Consider the following 17,262-nt stretch of genomic DNA (forward strand, 5'->3'; position numbering starts at 1 on the left):
TCGGCCCCCTCGGCTCCGTCGGCCCCCTCCGTCGGCTCCCTCGGCCCCCTCACAAACGACAGACACGGTCAGATATCTTCCATGGTAGGTTGGCAGTCACCTTTAAGTGCAATAAAAAATAGTTATAATAATTGTAACAACAATGAAAATAGCAATTACAATCATAATATTACCGACAAGGATGATTGTAAACGGGGTTACACCCCCACTCCCCCACCACCTCAATTTAACATGGGTTGACCCACGGGTGACCGCCCGATGTTTTGTAAACAAGTTTAACGTTGAGGGGGTTGTTGGTTATTGATCCCCTCGGACGTGGTGAAGGAGTTTAAAGTTCTCTGCTCGACTCGGCAGAATCGGCGTCTTGGGAAAGGCGACGTTGAGCTGAGAGCCTTGGGAGGAGCGAGAGAGTCTCTTAGCACGTGGGGGAATATCGTCACCCAAAAAAGTAAGAATCGTTTAAATGTGTCTTTGTGTATGTGCGGCGGTGAAGAGCTTCATAGATAATCGGATTTCTTCCGGTAATAAATATTCTCATGAAACATCCTTAACCTATAAGTTAAACGTAATTGAGGATTCAGGCTTCGCCTAGTAACAGGTTAGTAGGCCTCAAGCCTTAGGCCTAAAGGTTTAATCTTTAATTTGTTCACCCACCTAAGGTGTTTAATAATTTAATTATACAGAGATCGTGAGATGGCAAATCTTCAGTCACCCCTTAAACTGTAAGTGCATTTTTTTTTACTAATTTGAGGATTATTGTATGAAAATGTTGATGTAAATAATAAAATTTAATTTAATTTTATGCGTAATTATCCAAAGTTATGTTAATGTTTCAATTATGTGCATAAATTATGCTAAGTGGAGATATGACGTATTAATTTATGTGAACGCATGCTATTATGCTAATGTATACAGTTATGATAATTAGGCTTAGCTTCGTTGCCCAGGGTTGTATCATCAATCGGCATCATACAATTAATTGTATGAAGTTATGCAGGTGTGCTGTAAGTATGCCAGATTGAGCTCGGCTTTGTTGTCTAGGTTCGTATTATCGATCGCTATGATACAATTATTCTCGCTTTAACATTTACTGATTATGTATTAGTGTGTTATCTCAGGTCTCCAAATTCAAATCTCACCGCAGGATACAGTTCTTGTAATTAAGAATTAACTTAGGAAATAAACACTCAAACACTGCTGTGTTAAGCAATTTTAATTTCTAAACAAAACTTTAACACTCTAATATGCGAATTCTTATGCTTGAAATTGTCAACACAGTATTCCAGGAGATGTTCCCCTCATTGATCCATACATTTAACCCTCAATAATCACGTTTGTTAACTGGGTACCAGAACAATTGATTACTTCCTCAGAGTAACACGATCATATACGGCGATAGGGAACAAAACTCCTTAAAAATTCGTGCAACGATATTCATACGAAGGCAATAAAGAAACATGTCCTGAAGGCAAAGTACACGGTAATTAATTCATGAGCAAGATTACGTAATTGTGAAATGTCTTGGAACAAGGGTGTGTGGCAGTACGCCTGCTTCAGCAAATACTCATCAATTGGCTAAGGCTTCATGGATTCATACATTTAACCCTCAATGATCACGTTTGTTTACTGGGTACCGGAACAAACGATTGCTTCATCAGAGTAACATGAGCATATACGGCAAATAGGAATAAAAGTCCTTCTTAGCTCTTTCGGTATAGTCACGTTGAAGGGCAACAATAAAACATATATAAAACAATAAAAATTCTCACGACGTTTCCACCATAACACAAACGTCGTGAGAATTTTTATTGTTTTATATATATTTTATTATTTTATTGTTTCCCTTCAACGTGACTTTACCGAAAGAGCTAAGAATATGAATTACTGTAGTCACGAAAGCTTTAAATCAAAAGGAATAAAAGTCCTTAAAAAATTCATGCAACGACATTCACACGAAGGCAATAAAGAAACTTATCCCGAAGGCAAAACGTATACGGCAATGAATCCATGGGCAAGATTACGTAAGTTAACGAAATGTTGAAACCATGGTGTGCAGCAGTAGGCCTGCTTCAGCAAATACTCATTAATTGGCTGAGGTTTCAATACATTCACGGGCCAGATTCTGTGATCAAAGGAAGATTTCAATGCAGTGTTCTCCCTGTGAGTGTGTGAATTCGTAACTTATGTTTTTAAACGTTTAGTTTTCATCAATGAATTCGTTGATAATATTTATGCAAATCAAAAAGAAACATAACTACTAAAAATACTTCTACACGACCGTTTCCCCGTAACCCAATGGCAACCGTGTTCTTCGTTATCAGGTGATACTTGACGCACTTATCATGAGTCTTCTTAGTAATGATTCGTGTATATGTGTTGAGTGGGCATGGTATGGGTTGAGTGGGGATGTGTTGTTGATCAATTATTTGCGTCAAGCAGATGCCAGGTGATGTGTTGCAATGTGTGGCGGCGTGCATGTCATACGGATAGCTGGGTTCTCCTCTCACACGGGCGGCCGGAGTTCGGTCCGCAGCCAGTCCGAAGAGTCGGGACGACGCGATGATCCCGTCTTCAGGTAGCACCCACAGCTCTTCCGCTGGCAGCTGACACCCTTGCTTGGTGCGCGCCGGCTCCGGCTCTCTGGCGACGAACGATGCTTTCGTTCGTCGATGGATGACGCTGGAATTCTGGTCAGCTTAGCTCGAACTGCAGTGGCTCTTGTGAGTCGACGCCCAGAGCAGAATGATTTTCGAGCAATACTTCTTCGGACGGCGCTGAATTCGCACGGCGTAGCATGTCGCTACTCGGCGAGCCTCACCATCCTGGATGAGTTGCGGAGTCTTCTTCTGCGTCGGCGGTGATCTCCTGCGTCGGTGGCTGGCTGTTATCTTCGGTAGCTGGTCATCTTCGGTAGCTGATGATCGCCGTCTTCTGCCGCTGGTAGCTGTGTTGCAATGTATGGCCCGTGTCTCTCTTTTTATGCCAAAATTTCTTTCTCTACTCGCCTTCTCACAAAGGACCGGAACTTTCTATGATCTCGCTCTGTGTTGTGGGGGGGGGGGGGGGAGTTGTATGTGTGTCTGTGTGTGTGTCATTTATTAAGCCATCTGTGTCTCTCCCCAAGCCATCTTTTCATCTGTGGAACACAGATGCCCCCCTGCAATACAAGAGTAATTTCCCTCGCTCTGGGCGTTACATTCTTTGCTATGCCGTGCTGCGGGAAGACAAAGACGGTTGGGAGGGTCTTTTCCTATGGGATACAGTTTATCTTGGTTGTGTGTGACCTATTTCGCCTCATCTTTTCTGGATGACCCTCGGTTTAATAATGCATAATTATTATTTGGTTAATGTTTCCCAAGATTTGTGATTTAACATTGTAATCACCACGTATTTCTTAGGGGTTTTTTTTATTTCGTCCCCCTGTCAGTATCCGCGGACCCGTGCTGTTATACTAGAGTAATTTATTGGTGTCCTCAGTTTTAGAGGTATAACTTAGTTTCGGTTAAGCTTCTTGACTGCTGGAATTAATTTCTATGGTTTTTGTAAAGTCACGTAAATGGCAAGATGTAGTGTAATTTAAGGTGAATAACGTTAGTATCAGTATTATGTACGAGAAGTAATACCCACTATGTAGATTGTAGTCTGTTTTTTTATCGTAGCGAGTGTGTAGATTCCTATAATGTCAACTTATTCTTTAAAGCTTTCGTGACTGCAAGGATTCATCTTCTTTGGTTCTTTCGGTAAAGTCACGTAGAATGAGAATAAAATAATAAAATAATAAAATAAAATAACACAATAAAATTCTCACGACGTTTCGGCCACAACACAAGTGGCCTTCATCAGGTGAAGGGACGAGACTGTCTCGAGGACAGCGCTGGAGCGAACACAGCCAAGCTCAGACCGCGACCTTTAAGCTGTGTGAGAAGAAACAGAGCGCCTTGACAAAGGAATTAGCATTTGGTATTACCTTAGAGTCACGGCTTTAAATCGAAATTTAACCGCCTCTACGGGGAGGGATTCCACATAACCTTAAGATCATTCAACAGACTCCGGGATAAGAAGGCTCAACTAATCGAGTCTCTCACCTTTCTGAAGAGATGCTGCGACTCTAAGGTAATACCAAATGCTAATTCCTTTGTCAAGGCGCTCTGTTTCTTCTCACACAGCTTAAAGGTCGCGGTCTGAGCTGAGCTTGGCTGTGTTCGCTCCAGCGCTGTCCTCGAGACAGTCTCGTCCCTTCACCTGATGAAGGCCACTTGTGTTGTGGCCGAAACGTCGTGAGAATTTTATTGTGTTATTTTATTTTATTAATTTATTGTTTTATTCTCATTCTACGTGACTTTACCGAAAGAACCAAAGAAGACTTATTCTTGTTGCTGAGTTTTGTCCTATTTTGTCTGATGTATGTGTGTTTGTTCTATTTTATTGTGGTGATGAGATGTCTCATCAAGGCCTGGCTCCTTCCTTCGCGGTCGGGTGTCGCCTTTGTCTATCTCGGTGGGAGTCGTGTTCTCTCCCTTTGCCGTTTTATTGCTACCGCATGTGGCTGGGAAAAAAGGCGGCCGATAGGCTTCCTCTATGGAATCCTTTTCTCTCGGTCCCGTGATCAACCCATCTCGCTCCATCTCCTCTGGGTGACCCTTGGCTTAACTCTAATAATCATTATTTGGTTTATGTTTTCCAAGATTCATCTTTAATCTTTAATTTGTTTACCCACCTAAAGTGTTGTTAACAACTTCACTGATTTTGAAATAACAAAAATATTTTTTTAACACAAAACATTTTTTTGTTATTTTCTTTGAACCTATCTAAGTGACTTTACCGAAAGACCCAAGAATATTAAATGACCTCGTTTAATAATGATAATTATCATGACAGATTAAGAACAATAATGGTAACAATGATAACATTAACAATAATGAACAATAAGGATAACAAGGATAATTTTATCAATTTATGATAATCGTAATGATGATAGCAATGATACGGATACTGATAATACGGATGATCGTGATAAATATATTATAACAAAACAGATAATGACAATGATACGGATACTGATAATACGGACAATCGTGATAAAGATATAACGATATAGATAATGACAATGATACGGATACTGATAATACAGACAATCGTGATAAAAATATTATAACGATACAGATAATGACTGATACGGATACTGATAATACGGACAATTGTGATAAAGATATTATAATGATACAGATAATGACAATGATCCAGATACTGATAATACGGATAATCGTGATAAAGATATTATAACGATACAGATAATGACAAGGCACCTTAATTACTCTCACGCAGCTTAAAGGTCACGGTCTGAGCGTGGCTGTGTTTCACTCCAGCGCTGTCCTCGAGAAAGTCTGGTCCCTTCACCTGATGAAGGCTGCTTGTGTTGTGGCCGAAACGTCGTGATTTTTGTTGTTTTATTTTTTACCTACATGACTTTACCAAGAGCATGATAATAACTCTTATATTTTATTTTAAACAAACCCCCCGCCCCCCAGGAAAGAGAATGCCGTGAATGTTGAAGCAATGGATCTTCCAGACGACGTGGAGACTCACCACGTCGGCGGCGGCGCTCACACCCAGCTCCACTTAGCCCAGCGGAGCGTTACCTTGGAAGGGCTTTGTGTGGTGGTGGAGGAGAAAGAGGAGGAGGTGGAGGAGGAAGAGGCGGAGGAAAAGGAGGAGGGACAGCAGGTGGAACGTGACCCGTGGGATGAGTTAGACAAGCTGGAGTGTGCCTCGTGGGATGAGTTCGACAAGCTGGACGATGAGGTGCAGCGTGTCCTGTGTGATGAGTTAGACGAGGTGGGGGAGCGTGTCCTGTGGGATGCGTTTGACAAGGTGGGGGAGCGTGTCCCATGTGATGAGTTAGACGAGGTGGGGGAGCGTGTCCCGTGGGATGAGTTAGACGAGGTGGAAGATGAAGTGCAGCGTATCCTGTGGGATGAGTTTGACAAGGTGGGGGAGCGTGTCCCGTGGGATGAGTTTGACAAGGTGGAGGAGCGTGTCCCGCGTGATGAGTTAGACAAGGTGGGGGAGCGTGTCCCGTGTGATGAGTTAGACGAGGTGGGGGAGCGTGTCCCATGTGATGAATTAGACGAGGTGGGGGAGCGTGTCCCGTGGGATGAGTTAGACGAGGTGGAAGATGAAGTGCAGCGTATCCTGTGGGATGAGTTTGACAAGGTGGGGGAGCGTGTCCTGTGGGATGAGTTTGACAAGGTGGGGGAGTGTGTCCCGTGTGATGAGTTAGACGAGGTGGGGGAGCGTGTCCCGTGTGATGAGTTAGACGAGGTGGGGGAGCGTGTCCCGTGTGATGAGTTAGACGAGGTGGAGGACGTAGGCTACAAGTGCTCTCCCATGGAGTCGATTGGAGACGAGGCTTTGCCGTGTTCCGACGGAGGGGACCCCTGGGAACGGATCTTTGACGTCGCCTCCGCCGTGACCTCCTCCACCGCCTCCACTTCGACGTCGTCGACTCTCGGAGGTCTCCCCTCGGAGGCCATCGACGACGCGACCCGAGGGGGCTCCTCCTGGACAGAGTCGGATCTCGTTATTTTCAAGCTGATAGAAAACGCCTGGCGTGGCGGCGGCGGCGGGGACGACGACGATAGCCTCGGGGAGGTCGCGGCCGCGTCTCCCCGTTTGACTCGGGGTGCAAGATGGAGGAGAAGTGAAGCCAATCACCAAGGCAGGAAACTCCTCTACTTACAAACATCACTTCAGATAATCCCCTACTTATGAACGTTACTGCGAGGACTTCCCTACTTACAATCATTACCGCAGATACTCCGTTATGAGCATCGCCAGAGGGATTCTTCTATTTACTATCACTGCTGCAGGGATTCCCTTACATTACCGCAAGACGCCCCTGTTTACACGCATTACTATAGAGACGCCCCTACTTACGAACATTACTTCAGAGATTCCCATACTTAAGAGCGCTACGACGTGGATTCCCCTACCTACGGACATCACAGCATGTACTCTATGTACGAACATTACTACAGGGACTTCCTTACTTATGAACATTCGACTTACGAACTTTCAGAGATGCGAACAAACCTGGTCCGTATGTCCACTTGCAGCTGCTCGTACCGAGAGTCGTAAGTTCAACCGGCGCGCAACAGATGGTGGTGGTGGCATCTACAGCGAGGGAAAAAAAGTATTTGATCCCCTGCTGATTTTGTACGTTTGCCCACTGACAAAGAAATGATCAGTCTATAATTTTAATGCTAGGTTTATTTGAACAGTGAGAGACAGAATAACAACAACAAAATGCAGAAAAACGCATGTCAAAAATGTTATAAATTGATTTGCATTTTAATGAGGGAAATAAGTATTTGACCCCCTCTCAAGCAGAAAGATTTCTGGCTCCCAGGTGTCTTTTATACAGGTAACGAGCTGAGATTAGGAGCACACCTGTCCACAGAAGCAATCAATCAATCAGATTCCAAACTCTCCACCATGGCCAAGACCAAAGAGCTCTCCAAGGATGTCAGGGACACGATTGCAGACCTACACAAGGCTGGAATGGGCTACAAGACCATTGCCAAGCAGCTTGGTGAGAAGGTGACAACAGTTGGTGTGATTATTCGCAAATGGAAGAAACACAAAAGATCTGTCAATCTCCCTCGGCCTGGGGCTCCATGCAAGATCTCACCTCGTGGAGTTGCAATGATCATGAGAACGGTGAGGAATCATCCCAGAACTACACAGGAGGATATTGTCAATGATCTCAAGGCAGCTGGGACCATAGTCACTAAGAAAACAATTGGTAACACACTATGTCATGAAGGACTGAAATCCTGCAGCACCCGCAAGGTCCCCCTGCTCAAGAAAGTTTGCCAATGAACATTTGAATCATTCAGAGGACAACTGGGTGAAAGTGTTGTGGTCAGATGAGACCAAAATGGAGCTCTTTGGCATCAACTCAACTCGCCGTGTTTGGAGGAGGAGGAATGCTGCCTATGACCCCAAGAACACCATCCCCACCGTCAAACATGGAGGTGGAAACATTATGCTTTGGGGGTGTTTTTCTGCTAAGGGGACAGGACAACTTCACCACATCAAAGGAACGATGGACGGGGCCATGTACCGTCAAATCTTGGGTGAGAACCTCGTTCCCTCAGCCAGGGCATTGAAAATGGGTCGTGGATTGGTATTCCAGCATGACAATGACCCAAAACACACGGCCAAGGCAACAAAGGAGTGGCTCAAGAAGAAGCACATTAAGGTCCTGGAGTGGCCTAGCCAGTCTCCAGACCTTAATCCCATAGGAAATCTGTGGAGGGAGCTGAAGGTTCGAGTTTCCAAACGTCAGCCTCGAAACCTTAATGACTTGGAGAAGATCTGCAAAGAGGAGTGGGACAAAATCCCTCCTGAGATGTGTGCAAACGTGGTGGCCAACTACAAGAAACGTCTGACCTCTGTGATTGCCAACAAGGGTTTTGCCACCAAGTACTAAATCATGTTTTGCAGAGGGGTCAAATACTTATTTCCCTCATTAAAATACAAATCAATTTATAACATTTTTGACATGCGTTTTTCGGAGTTTTTTGTTATTCTGTCTCTCACTGTTCAAATAAACCTACCATTAAAATTATAGACTGATCATTTCTTTGTTAGTGGGCAAAGGTACAAAATCAGCAGGGGATCAAATACTTTTTTCCCTCACTGTACATCTGTTGAACGTGAATAACCAGTGACATCTACATCTGTAGAACATGTAAAACCAGTGGCATCTACATATATAGAAAATGAAGAACCAGTGGCATCTACATTTGCAGAACATGAAGAACCATTGGTATCTACATCTGCAGAACGTGAAGAACCATTGGAATCTACATCTGCTGAACGTTAAGAACCAGTGGCATCCACATCAGTAGAACGTGAATAACCAGTGGCATCTACAGCTGCAGAACATGAAAAACCAGTGGCATCTACATCTGCAGAACGTGAAGAACCAGTGGCATCTACATATGAGGAACGTGAACCAGTGGCATCTACATCTGCAGAACGTGATGAACCAGTGGCATCTACATCTGCAGAACGTGAAGAACCAGTGGCATCTACAGCTGCAGAACATGTAGGATCAGTGGCATCTACATCTGCAGAACGTGAAGAACCAGTGGCATCTACATCTGTAGACTATGAAGAAGCAGTGGCATCTACATCTGCAGAACGTGAAGAACCAGTGGCATCTACATCTGTAGAATATGAAGAACCAGTGGCATCTACATCTGCAGAACGTGAAGAACCAGTGGCATCTACATCTGCAGAACGTGAAGAACCAGTGGCATCTACATCTGCAGAACGTGAAGAACCAGTGGCATCTACATCTGCAGAACATGAAGAACCAGTGGCATCTACATCTGCAGAACATGTAGAACCAGTGGCATCTACATCTGCAGAACGTGAAGAACCAGTGGCATCTACATCTGCAGAATGTGAAGAACCAGTGGCATCTACATCTGTAGAATATAAAGAACCAGTGGCATCTACATCTGCAAAACGTGAAGAACCAGTGTCATCTACATCTGCAGAACATGAAGAATCAGTGGCATCTACATCTGCAGAACGTGAAGAACCAGTGTCATCTACATTTGCATAACATGAAGAACCAGTGGCATCTACATCTGCAGAACGTGAAGAACCAGTGGCATCTACATCTATAGAATATGAAGAACCAGTGGCATCTACATCTGCAGAACGTGAAGAACCATTGGCATCTACATCTGCCGAACGTAAAGAACCAGTGGCATCCACATCAGTAGAACGTGAATAAGCAGTGGCATCTACAGCTGCAGAACATGAAAAACCAGTGGCATCTACATCTGCAGAACATGTAGAACCAGTGGCATCTACATCTGCAGAACGTGAAGAACCAGTGGCATCTACATCTGCAGAATGTGAAGAACCAGTGGCATCTACATCTGTAGAATATAAAGAACCAGTGGCATCTACATCTGCAAAACGTGAAGAACCAGTGTCATCTACATCTGCAGAACATTAAGAACCAGTGGCATCTACATCTGCAGAACGTGAAGAACCAGTGTCATCTACATCTGCAGAACATGAAGAACCAGTGGCATCTACAACTGCAGAACGTGAAGAACCAGTGGCATCTACATCTATAGAATATGAAGAACCAGTGGCATCTACATCTGCAGAACGTGAAGAACCATTGGCATCTACATCTGCCGAACGTAAAGAACCAGTGGCATCCACATCAGTAGAACGTGAATAAGCAGTGGCATCTACAGCTGCAGAACATGAAAAACCAGTGGCATCTACATCTGCAGAACGTGATGAACCAGTGGCATCTACATCTGTAGAACAAGAAGACCAGTGGCATCTACATCTACAAAACGTGAAGATCCAGTGGCATCTATATCTGTAGAACGTGAAGAATCAGTGGCATCTACATCTACAGAACATGTAGAACCAGTGGGATCTACATCTACAGAAAATGTAGAACGAGTGGCATCTAATCTGTAGAACGTGAAGAACCAGTGGCATCTACAGAACATGAAGAACCAGTGGCATGTACATCTGCAGAACGTGAAGAACCAGTGGCATCTACATCTGCAGAACGTGAAGAACCATTGGCATCTACATCTGCAGAACGTGAAGAACCAGTGGCATCTACATCTGCAGAACGTGAAGAAACAGTGGCATCTACATCTCTAGAACGTGAAGAACCAGTAGCATCTACATCTGCAGAACGTGAAGAACCAATGGCATCTACATCTGCAGAACATGAAGAACCAGTGGCATCTACATCTGTAGAACATGAAGAACCAGTGGCATCTACATCTGCAGAACGTGAAGAATCAGTGGCATCTACATCTGCAGAACGTGAAGAACCAGTGGCATCTACATCTGCAGAACGTGAAGAACCAGTGGCATCTACATCTTTAGAATATGAAGAACCATTGGCATCTACATATGTAGAATATGAAGAACCATTCGCATCTACATCTGCAGAACACGAAGAACCAGTGGCATCTACATCTGCAGAACGTTAAGAACCAGTGGTATCTACATCTGCAGAACGCGAAGAACCAATGGCATCTACATCTGCAGAACGTGAAGAACCAGTGACATCTACATCTTTAGAATATGAAGAACCATTGGCATCTACATATGTAGAATATGAAGAACCATTCGCATCTACATCTGCAGAACACGAAGAACCAGTGGCATCTACATCTGCAGAACGTTAAGAACCAGTGGTATCTACATCTGCAGAACGCGAAGAACCAATGACATCTTCATCTGCAGAATGTGAACAACCAGTGGCATGAGACCTCCTTTGCCAGTAACAAGATATAGAAATAGGTTTTACCCTTTTAACTGGCACAAAAACTGACACCTTTATTCAAGGCATCATGTTTGCAATAACCACAACACAAGCAGTCAACATGCAAACAAAAAAGACAACTCTGATAATAATATGCACTGTCCTTGAATTTGATTGGTCCACACCCGAGACGGCTTTTCTTAGAGCCTAGTCTCCATTGGTGTTGGACCAGAAGACGCCAAAAGGCGTACAACTCAGAAACAGCGCACTATCAGAGTATTGAGGGCTCGGAGTGAGCATTTACATTATGAGACCTCCTTTGCCAGTAGCAAGATATAGGAATAGGTTTTACCCTTTTAACTGGCACAAAAACTGACACCTTTATTCAAGGCATCATGTTTCCTACAACCAGTGGCATCTACATCTGCAGAACGTGAAGAACCAGTGACATCTACAGCTGCATAACGTGAACAACCAGTGGCATCTACATCTACGAACACAGACCCTCTGGAACCTAACTCGTTCGTAAGTAGAGGTAAGTCCCTGTATAGTGTAGTGTGTATAGTCGTGTAGTGTGAATAGTAGTGTTTATAATATTGTAATATGTATAGTAATGTTGTGTATATAGTAGTGTAGTGTAAATAGTAATGTACATAGTAGCGTCGTGTGTATAGTAGTATAGTGTCTATGGTAGTGTAGTGTGTATAGTAGTGTATATAGTATTGTAATATGTATAGTAGTGTTGTATATAGTAGTGTAGTGTGTATCGTAGTGTAGTGTATATAGTAATGTAGTATATAGTAGCGTAGTGTGTATAGTAGTGTCATGTATAGTAGTATTGTGATGAAATTAAATATGTTGGTTCTTCACGTTCTGCAGATGTAGATGCCACTGGTTCTTCACGTTCCGCAGATGTAGATGTACATGCCGTACAAATCTAGAGGAGTAAAGTTGGATAAATCGACTTACGAACACAGATCTCTGGAACCTGACTCATTCGTAAGTAGAGGTAGTCCCCGGTATATATATAAATGCAAAAAAAATATTTAATTTCATCACTTAAAAAGCTGGACATCCGTGACGCGCGAAGCACTTTGCGGCCCTTTGGATTCCTCCCGCCGCGGCTTAAAGATTCCGATTCCCCGACCCCGTCGTTGGCGCGATGTTGCTACCGCTGAGCGACGTGGCCACCCGTGCCACACACGCTGCACTCCCGTCCTGTTTGCGTGTCGCTGCCTCGTCGCCGTAGTTGTTGTGGCATGGTAACGGTTCGGCGCTTCGCTGCACTAGCGACCCGGCGAGCCGGGGTTTTGATTCCCGCTCACGGCCACCAACGCCACCGGGTGACGATTGTCTGAACCGGTCAACGGGCATCCCCTAGGTCGATTCAGCCTCAAATGAGTACCTGGTGCGGCGGTATGTAGTGAACGTTGCCGCCGGGGAGACTAAGGCGTGGTGGTGTGAGCCATCCACCCTCTGCTGTGTCGTGCCGCCCTTCATGGGTGCTGCTACTCGCCACTACCAGCACTCGCCCCTAAGTCTGCCACAGGCGACACGGCGGGGGATATTTGTCTCTGTTGTAACGTTCTTACCCCATGGCCCCTACTACTGGACATCTGTGATGCACTAAGAGCTTCACAGCTCTTCGGATTCCTCCTCCCGCTGCTGAAGTATGGATATTCTGATGCTGAATTGGCGAGGACAATTCACAATTGATTCAGTTGATTCCACCACCCACCCTCACCACCCTCCCCCACCATCCACCTCGCCTCACCCCTCTCCCTATCACCACCCTCCCCCACCACCCCTTCCCAACCTCCGCACCCCGCGTCCCCCCCCCATCTTGCTCGTCGTCGGCCACTGACAAACTCGACGGGCGACCGAGACTCTCGCCCCTGCGCTCTAAACCAAATCTCCCGTGTGATTTTTTTTTACGATGTCCCGGACGGGACGAGATTTTAACGGTCTAAACCCCCGACGGAGCGCAGCTCAGCTTGCCCGGCTGGAGGAGGCATTCGTGGACGAGCCCTACCCGGACCCACATCGACAGCTCATGCTCGCTCTTGCCACCAACATCTCGGTGAGGAAGGTCAAGGTAAGTCCCCCCCCCCCACCAACCACGTGGTGGTAATCTCAAAGCTAGGGTGGGAGGAGCAGAAGTAGTCGTTGGCTTTAGTGACCGATCTTACCGGAGACGGTGGTCATGTCTGGTTGCTAGACTATCGCACACACAGACACACGTAGATACACACAGACACACGTAGACACACACAGACACACGTAGACAAACACGTAGAAACACAGACACACGGAGACACGTAGACACACAGACACACAGACACACGTAGACACACACAGACACACAGACACACACAGACACACGTAGACACAGACATATGTAGACACACACAGACACACGTAGACACATGTAGACACACAGACACAGACAGACACACGCAGACACACACAGACACACGTAGACACACACAGACACACGTAGACACACAGACACGGAGATACGTAGACACACAAACACACAGACACGTAGACACACAGACACACACGTAGACACACAGACACACACGTAGACACACAGACACACGGAGACACACGTAGACACACACAGACACACGTAGACAAACACGTAGACACACAGACACACGTAGGCACACACAGACACACGTAGACAAACACGTAGACACACAGACACACGTAGACACACACAGACACACGTAGACAGACACGTAGAAACAGACACACGTAGACACACAGACACACAGACACACACAGACACGTAGACACACAGACACACACAGACAGACACACACAGACACACTTAGACACACAGACACACGTAGACACACACGTAGACACACAGACACACACAGACACATGTAGACACACACAGACACCACGCACACCGCTGGATGATTTTGTTATTGCGGTCCTGGTCAAGGGTTGGTTCCAAAACCGACGAGCCAAGTGGCGATGGCTGGAGCAGGAAGCGGCGTGGACGACGCACGTCACCGAAGCCAGGAACGCCGTCGCCACGGATGCCATCACCCCCGCCACGGCCACCAGCGTCACCGTCGCCACGGCCACCACCACCACCGTCACCACCACCACGGCCGCAATGAACCGGTAATTGGCATCGGCTCGCTCTGCGAGTCTGCGGAGAGCGGTGAGCATCGAGCGGTGAATGGTGAGCGTCCACAGAGCGTCCAAGCGAGGCGTCATCCATCCCACGTCGATGAACGGACAAGTTCAGCCTTGCAGCTCTTGACTCGCCTCACACTCATGGGACCCACGGTGGCTATGAGATGTTGACTACCTCGCCTGGTGTACAGGAGGTCGTGGGTTTGATACCAACCCTGACGATGCCTGCTGCTGTATATTTAGAGTCTGCGTCTGTCATCATCATCACGGTGGCTATGAGATGTTGACTACCTCGCCTGGTGTACAGGCGGTCGTGGGTTTAATACCAACCCTGACGATGTCTGCTGCTGTATATTTAGAGTCTGCGTCTGTCATCATCATCACGGTGGCTATGAGATGTTGACTACCTCGCCTGGTGTACAGGAGGTCGTGGGTTTGATACCAATCCTGACGATGCCTGCTGCTGTATATTTAGAGTCTGCGTCTGTCATCATCATCACGGTGGCTATGAGATGTTGACTACCTCGCCTGGTGTACAGGAGGTCGTGGGTTTGATACCAATCCTGACGATGTCTGCTGCTGCATATGTGGAGTCTGCGTGTCTCATCACGGTGGCTATGAGATGTTGACTACCTCACTTGGTCTACAGGAGGTTGCATAGATAATCGCCGTGATCGCGTGGAGTCTCTGTATCTCCATGAGTCTCTATGTATCTCCTTGAGTCTCTAGGTATCTATGAGTCTCTATGGTACCTAGAGATGCATAGAGACTCATAGAGACACATAGACTCATGGAGATACATAGAGACGCATAGAGACACATAGACTCATAGATATACTTACAGACTCATGGAGATACATAGAGATGCATAGAGATACATACTCATAGAGATACATAGAGACTCGTAGAGATACATAGAGACTTAGAGATACAGAGAGACTCATAGAGATACATAGAGATACATAGAGACGCATAGAGACTCACGGAGACTCATAGAGGTGCGTGTAGTGCCGTCGTTAGAGCAGCGGCCAAACCTCCGCCTCCACATTTACAGGCAGAGGCAGCAGCAGCAGCAGGTGAAGCGCGAGATCCACACGCGCTCCGCCAACCCCCACGTGGGAGCCAGCACCGCCAAGGTGACCGGCGTACAGACACCAGAACCTCCATCCGCTCCACCTCCATCTACTCCACCTGCATCTACTCCACCTCCATCTACTCCACCTCCATCTACTCCACCTGCATCCACTCCACCTGCATCTACTCCACCTGCATATACTCCACCTGCATCTACTCCACCTGCATCTACTCCACCTCCTGCACCTCCATCTACTCCACCTCCATCCACTCCACCTCCATCCGCTCCACCTCCATCTACTCCACCTCCATCTACTCCACCTCCATCTACTCCACCTGCGTCTACTCCATCTCCATCTACTCCACCTCCATCCACTCCACCTCCATCTACTCCACCTGCATCTACTCCACCTGCATCTACTCCACCTCCATCTACTCCACCTCCATCCGCTCCACCTGCATCTACTCCACCTCCATCTACTCCACCTCCATCTACTCCACCTGCATCTACTCCATCTCCATCTACTCCACCTCCATCCACTCCACCTCCATCTACTCCACCTGCATCTACTCCACCTGCATCTACTCCACCTCCATCTACTCCACCTCCATCCGCTCCACCTGCATCTACTCCACCTGCATCTACTCCACCTCCATCCACTCCACCTCCATCTACTCCACCTCCATCTACTCCACCTCCATCCGCTCCACCTCCATCCGCTCCACCTCCATCTACTCCACCTGCATCTACTCCACCTGCATCTACTCCACCTCCATCTACTCCACCTCCTGCACCTCCATCTACTCCACCTCCATCTACTCCACCTCCATCCACTCCACCTCCATCCACTCCACCTCCATCCACTCCACCTCCATCTACTCCAGCTCCATCTACTGCACCTCCATCTACTCCATCTACTCCACCTCCATCTACTCCACCTGCATCTACTCCACCTGCATCCACTCCACCTCCATCTACTCCACCTCCATCCACTCCACCTCCATCTACTCTACCTCCATCTACTCCACCTCCTGCACCTCTATCGACTCCACCTCCATCCACTCCACCTCCATCTACATCACCTCCATCCACTCCACCTTCATCCACTCCACCTCCTGCACCTCCATCCACTCCACCTCCATCTACTCCACCTCCATCCACTCCACCTCCATCCACTCCACCTCCTGCACCTCCATCCACTCCACCTCCATCTACTCCACCTCCATCCACCCCACCTCCTGCACCTCCATCTACTCCACCTCGTCCAACCCCCATCACCTGCACCACCACCCCCACCCTCCTCCTTCCCCATGTTCCTCCCCCCTCCTGCACCGTTCCTGCACCACGGCATCAATTCAAAGGTCGAAGTTCATCCGTCGCTGTAACAGTGACGGGGATTATCTGAACGGCACCCGGGCCTCCCCTAGGTCGACCCGGCCTCAAACGTGCGGAGGGGGGGCTCCTGGTGGTTCCCCGCCGGTTTGCGCCGTCGCCCGGCCACCCCCCGCCGGCATCCCGCCGGTTGCGGTGCTCTCAAGCGCCGCCGCTCGCACCGTCGGTGCCCACGCATCCCTGGTGGCGGTGGCGGCGGCGGCAGCGACGGTGACGACGGTGTTGGTGATTGTGGCGACGGGGACGACCACGGCCGCCGCCGCCGCTGCTGCTTCTACGAGCCGTCCTGAAATACGCCCTCGTCTGT

The 17,262-nt window shown here is 47.2% G+C and overlaps 1 protein-coding gene and 2 long non-coding RNA genes across 3 annotated transcripts; all 3 read left to right on the top strand.

The window, feature by feature from the left end:
- Positions 1-270: 270 nt before the first annotated feature.
- Positions 271-6,771, top strand: LOC142915375 (uncharacterized). Its single transcript, XM_076061209.1, has 2 exons — positions 271-448; positions 5,529-6,771. The coding sequence occupies exon 2, from the start codon at positions 5,557-5,559 to the stop codon at positions 6,769-6,771; it is 1,215 nt and encodes a 404-aa protein (XP_075917324.1). The 5' UTR covers positions 271-448; positions 5,529-5,556.
- Positions 6,772-10,429: 3,658 nt separating this feature from the next.
- Positions 10,430-14,368, top strand: LOC142915393 (uncharacterized). The gene is made up of 4 exons (XR_012935918.1): positions 10,430-11,867; positions 12,212-12,331; positions 13,321-13,427; positions 14,289-14,368. It is a non-coding gene; the product is annotated as an uncharacterized LOC142915393 (long non-coding RNA).
- Positions 14,369-14,387: 19 nt separating this feature from the next.
- On the top strand, positions 14,388-17,147 carry LOC142915394 (uncharacterized). Its single transcript, XR_012935919.1, has 3 exons — positions 14,388-14,473; positions 15,543-15,624; positions 16,991-17,147. It is a non-coding gene; the product is annotated as an uncharacterized LOC142915394 (long non-coding RNA).
- The last annotated feature ends 115 nt before the right edge of the window (positions 17,148-17,262 follow it).

Source organism: Petromyzon marinus, unplaced genomic scaffold, assembly GCF_048934315.1.
Source record: "Petromyzon marinus isolate PM22_M1 ecotype Great Lakes invasive population unplaced genomic scaffold, UKy_Petmar_22M1.pri1.0 PM_G_Scaffold_30, whole genome shotgun sequence".
Lineage (NCBI taxonomy): Eukaryota > Metazoa > Chordata > Hyperoartia > Petromyzontiformes > Petromyzontidae > Petromyzon > Petromyzon marinus.